This window comes from Cebus imitator, unplaced genomic scaffold (genome assembly GCF_001604975.1).
Source record: "Cebus imitator isolate Cc_AM_T3 unplaced genomic scaffold, Cebus_imitator-1.0 Scaffold432, whole genome shotgun sequence".
NCBI classification, from domain to species: Eukaryota; Metazoa; Chordata; class Mammalia; order Primates; family Cebidae; genus Cebus; species Cebus imitator.
Window position 1 is genome coordinate 785,387 of NW_016107747.1, and position 4,816 is coordinate 790,202.

The following is a 4,816-nucleotide window of genomic DNA, read 5'->3' on the forward strand; positions in this document are numbered from 1 at the left end:
TGGAACCTTGGATGGAACTTACATTTCCAACCGTGTTATACTGTATTTACAACTTTGAGGCTAACCCTATCTTATCAAAACATCTCTCAGTATTATCTTGGGACATAAATTAGTGAGCTGAATAGACCAACATAGGTGCAATCCTGAATAACATTATTCATTCCCTCAGATGAAATAGATTTATTCATCAATTATGTTACTTTTCCTAAGTAATCTAAAATTTGGCTTAATTTGAGTGTGTGTGTGGTTTTTTTTTTTGTAGTAAACCTACAAGGGAGAAAAAAATTAAGCCAAACCATGACAAAATTTGCCAAAATGGCACTGATGCCAGAGTTCTTTCGAAGTCCCTCAGAGTAGTACCACCCTTAACATACTTCCCCTTCCACTCTATCCCATAAGTTCTTAAATGATTTGAAATCCACAGCTCAGGCTCATGTGGTTTGTATATGTGAAATAATGTATATGCATGAATGCATGGCACATTTTTACCGGGAAGGAGTCCATTGTCTTCATTAAATTCTTTAAGGGGATCCAAAAAAGCTTAAGAATCACTCTGTACAAACTTCCTTAGCTACAATTACTTCCTATTTTCTGATATCTCCCAAATCTCCATCTCTATCCCAGATTTCTGTGTCCAAACCTTTATAACCAACGGCTGGGCTGGGTGTGTAGTTCATGCCTGTAATCCCAACACCTTGTAAGGTTGAGGTGTGATGACAGCTTGAGCTCAGGCATTTAGGAACATTCTGGGCAATATAGTAAAATACAGCCTCTACCAAAAATGTTAAAAAAAAAAAAATCAACTGGGAGTGGTGATGTGTGCCTGTAGTCCCGACTACACACAAAGCTGAGGCAAGAGGATCATCGGAGTTGGATGCTAAAATCAGCACCACTGCACTCCACTCTGGGATACAGTGTGTGAGATCCTATCTCTAAAAAATAAGTAAATTAAAAATAAATAAGAATATAGCCAAATATGTGTTGTACATCTTCTCTTGAATACTTGGCAGAAATCTCAAACTTAACATATCTAAAACAGACCTCATCATCTTCGCAACTTAACCTGTTTTTCCTCCTGTGTCTCCTTGTCTCAGGGACCAGCACCACCATCCACTCAATTTTGGGGGGGGGGCGGGGCAGGGAGAAGTTCCTGTGATTAATCTTCCAACGACAGAATCCTAACAATTCTATCTACTAATTATGTCTTAAGCATTACCACTTCTCTCCACTCCTTCCAACTCTGCCACCTTAGGCCTGTCACAATCATCTTACTTAGATTGTGGCAGTTTTCTCTTAACTTGTTTTCCTGTCTTCTGTGTAGCTCCCCTGCAATTTACCCACCACGTTACAGTCAGGCCAGACCCTTTCTGATATGATCCGAATTTGGGCCTTGCTTACTTCACTTGTGTTCCAGATAACACATCAATGCATGATGTTTTGGTCTTTAAGCCTTTGCATAGGCAACATCCTCTGCCTGAAACTAACTACCCTACCAAAGTTAACTCCCAATCAACTTTCAGGTTTCAATGTAAATATCATCCTTCTATTATTACAGAGGCCTTTCTTGATCCCACCTCTTGGCTCATCACCACTATGAGGACTAACTTAAGTATCTATGTGTTCATATAGCAGCACCCTATGCTTATCACCACCACAGCAAACAATACTGTATTGAAATGTCCTTTTGCAAGATCCACGGTCACTTTAAAATGGAAGCATTATAAAAATAGGGATATATATTATCCGTCAATGTCCCTAGCACTTAGGACAGTGCCTGACATATAAATAAAAGTAGGCACGCAAATATGTTTAAATGTTAGTATATAAACTGCTGTTTGCATGTCCTAGGCACTTAACCATATCCAATGCAGGAATGCTGCCTCTAACTGAAATAGTGTCTGAGGACAAACCAAGACGTTAATTTTTCAGTATCTGGTAACTAAAACAAGTTACATTTCTGTTTAACAGTTAAAAGATAAGCATATGCTCCCTTAGCAAATGTGACCCACTCAAATACCTGCTGAAAAGATGTCCATTGCTCTCTTCAACTCGCCTCTGGTTCTCTGATTGCTATTTAAGTCTACAAGTGGAGTTGAAGGATCTCTCATATACTCTAACTCAGTGGCAAACATCCCACCATCAACAAACCGTTCAGGAGCAATATAGCAAGTTCTCCTCCGTGATGTGTCAAAGAAATAATTGAAATCTGCTGGGTTGTCTTCCGGAAGATAAGTGGGTTTAAAACTGGCAAAATCTGTTAGAAGAACCCAATTCCAACTGGTGACCATCACATTCTCAGTCTTGATGTCCCCATGACGAACTCCAGACTTGTGTGCTTGGTCCACAGCTGTCAGGATCTGGAAAGCGATCCAGCGCTTCTCAATGTTATTCAAGAATGGACGGGTACTGATGCGATCATAGAGATTGTCCCGCACATACTGCCTAAAGAGCATAGCTGCTTTCTCAGATGCTTTTTCTGATGCTTTCTGGAAAGGCAGGCAATTCTGTGCAGAATTAAGCCTGATTTTCAGTTCCTCCAGCTCTTGTTTATAGCTAGTTAAAGGCAATGTGGGATCCTGAATTGCAAAAACCTTCACAACGACCAGGCCTTCTCGATGCTTGGCTCGAGCAACTTTAAAAAACCGAGTACTCCCCAGGCTTTTATCATATTCAAAGTCATGAATATCTGAAAAATAACTCTCCACAGAAAGGATCTGGGAGGGAGCAATGCCAGCAAGCTGATTTCCCATAATGGCAAGCACCTCTGGGTCAGTAAGGTTAGGATACAATACCTATTTAAAAGAAAAAGAAATGGAAAAAAAAAAAAAGACAACAAACAAAGCAGCAGTGAAACACCATTATTCCATTACTTGGCCTCTTCCGCAACAGATGCAGCCTATTTCTCTTCTAGTAAGAGCGTTGTACCTAGCTTTCTGGGCAGCCTCTAAATTTCATACACATTTATCTAAAAAGACCTACTTATTTTACCTAAAAAGATCCTGCTCTTGTGCATCACCCTTTGCAGGAGCTGAACTATACTTAAATAGGCCCCTTTAACATTAAGCCAAAAATGTCAGAATTAGTATGTTCTGATATTTAAATTAAAAATATTAATGAGTCTTTATTATGCGTCCTGTGCTGTGCTTGGAGCTATGAGAATCACAAAAGTACTGTATGACATAGTTCTTGCCCAAGAACCTGTCGTTTCTTGGCGATAAGAAACAGACACATTGCCTCACGCCTGCAATTTCAGCATTTTGGGAGGTCGTGGCGGGCAGATTACCTGAGGTCACAAGTTCGAGACCAGCCTGGCCAACATTGTTAAACCCCCGTCTCTACTAAAAATACAAAAATTAGCCAGGCGTGGTGGCGCATGCCTGTAATCCCAGCTACTCAGGAGGCTGGGGCAGGAGAACTGCCTGAACCCAGGAGGCAGAAGTTGCAGTGAGTGGAGATCCCGCCACTGCAACTCCAGCCTGGGTAACAGAGCGAGATTCCGTCAAAAACAACAACAATAACAAACCCTTCAAACTGACTAGGAATCATCTAATACAAATAGTTCACTGAATTCCTGAAAAGGTAAAACTAAAATCTCACTCCTGGACACTTCCGGCCTAAATCCAGTGTGCCCTCTCACCCACCTAAAAGAAGGTGCAAACTTCCCTGGTCTGCAACAAGAAGAAACCTTGCCACAGGTGTTAAAGTAGACCAAAATACACACTTGCTAAACGTAGCCCAGGGTTCTGCTAACTCAGGTTTTGCAGGAAATAAATGCCACACATATACACACACGACCTTGAGTACATATAAACATTTACCCCAAGCCTCGGGAAAGCGTCAAAAATCGTTCAGAGGCTCACAACAAGGTCGCAGTAGACTACTTCGGGGACCGGACGGGAAAACGCCTCAGCAGCGGGGAAGTCGTCTCTACGAAGGGTCTTTCTTCACAGGCAGGAGATGGGCTGTTGGGGGAGGGGCACAGAAAAGTCGCAATCTTCAGGAACCCCGGTGGTCCTGGGAGGAGAACTGGGAAAGCTCTCGAGGCCTCAGCAGAGAGAAGCCACACTAAAGAGTTTCCAGAGAAAATCCGTGATTTGCCCTCCCCAGCCCCCTAACCTGCCCTGGGGGCCATGCATTCCCCGGCCTCGTCTTCCTCTAGCGCGGATTGCTAGACCCTTCCGAGCCCTCCTCCAGAGCCACGCCACCGCACGGGGGAAGATGGAACCCAGGAGAGAGGCAAAGACCGGCAGTCCCAGGAAAACACTGTACTTCAGCTGCTACAGCCGCCGCAAACGCCGAACTCGCGGGAAAGCAGCCGGTCTTACCTCACTTCCTGTCGTCGAACGGAAGTGACGAAAAAGAATGAGCCTTGAGGCCGTGCCAGGGTAGGAAGCTGGTTGCTAGGAAACGAGGGAAGGCGTGGTCTCGCTTTGGGAGACTACAGGGAGAAAATGATTCTCTGACGTCTATTATTCCCCGTCCTGCTCTTCTACCGTTCGTTCTCGAACTCTGAGATTTCTGACATCTCCTAGAATCTGCTTAGACACCCCTTCACTCCCAGGACAGCAGAAGACTGTTAAGAGGACTCAAGCATATTTAGGAAAACGAATATATCCCAAGGTGGATTTTTAGAGTTCTATTGAGATATATAACTTATGAATCATAAAGTTCACCTGCTTAAAATGTACAAAGCAGTAGTTTTTAATACAGCTATCGAGTTGTGCAATCATCCCTACAATCTGATTTTAAACTTTTTTTTTTTTTTTTTTTGAGACGTTGTTTCGCTCTTGTTACCCAGGCTGGAGTGCAATGGCGC

At 43.0% G+C, this 4,816-nt stretch overlaps 1 protein-coding gene across 3 annotated transcripts in view; it reads right to left on the reverse strand.

Moving 5' to 3' along the window:
• Nucleotides 1-4,351, reverse strand: part of PIK3R4 (phosphoinositide-3-kinase regulatory subunit 4) — a 74,034-nt gene extending 69,683 nt beyond the window's left edge. Inside the window, exons 1-3 of one of the 3 annotated variants that reach the window (XM_037731938.1) lie at nucleotides 4,326-4,342; nucleotides 3,819-3,962; nucleotides 2,018-2,792 (exon numbers count right to left, since the gene is read on the reverse strand). In XM_037731938.1, the coding sequence (XP_037587866.1) occupies nucleotides 2,018-2,750 (733 nt within the window). In that variant the 5' untranslated portion in view covers nucleotides 2,751-2,792; nucleotides 3,819-3,962; nucleotides 4,326-4,342. Of the gene's footprint in view, nucleotides 1-2,017; nucleotides 2,793-3,818 lie in introns of all 3 variants that reach the window. The other 2 variants (XM_017510154.2, XM_017510153.2) reach the window with 2 other exon arrangements.
• Between the last annotated feature and the right edge of the window lie 465 nt (nucleotides 4,352-4,816).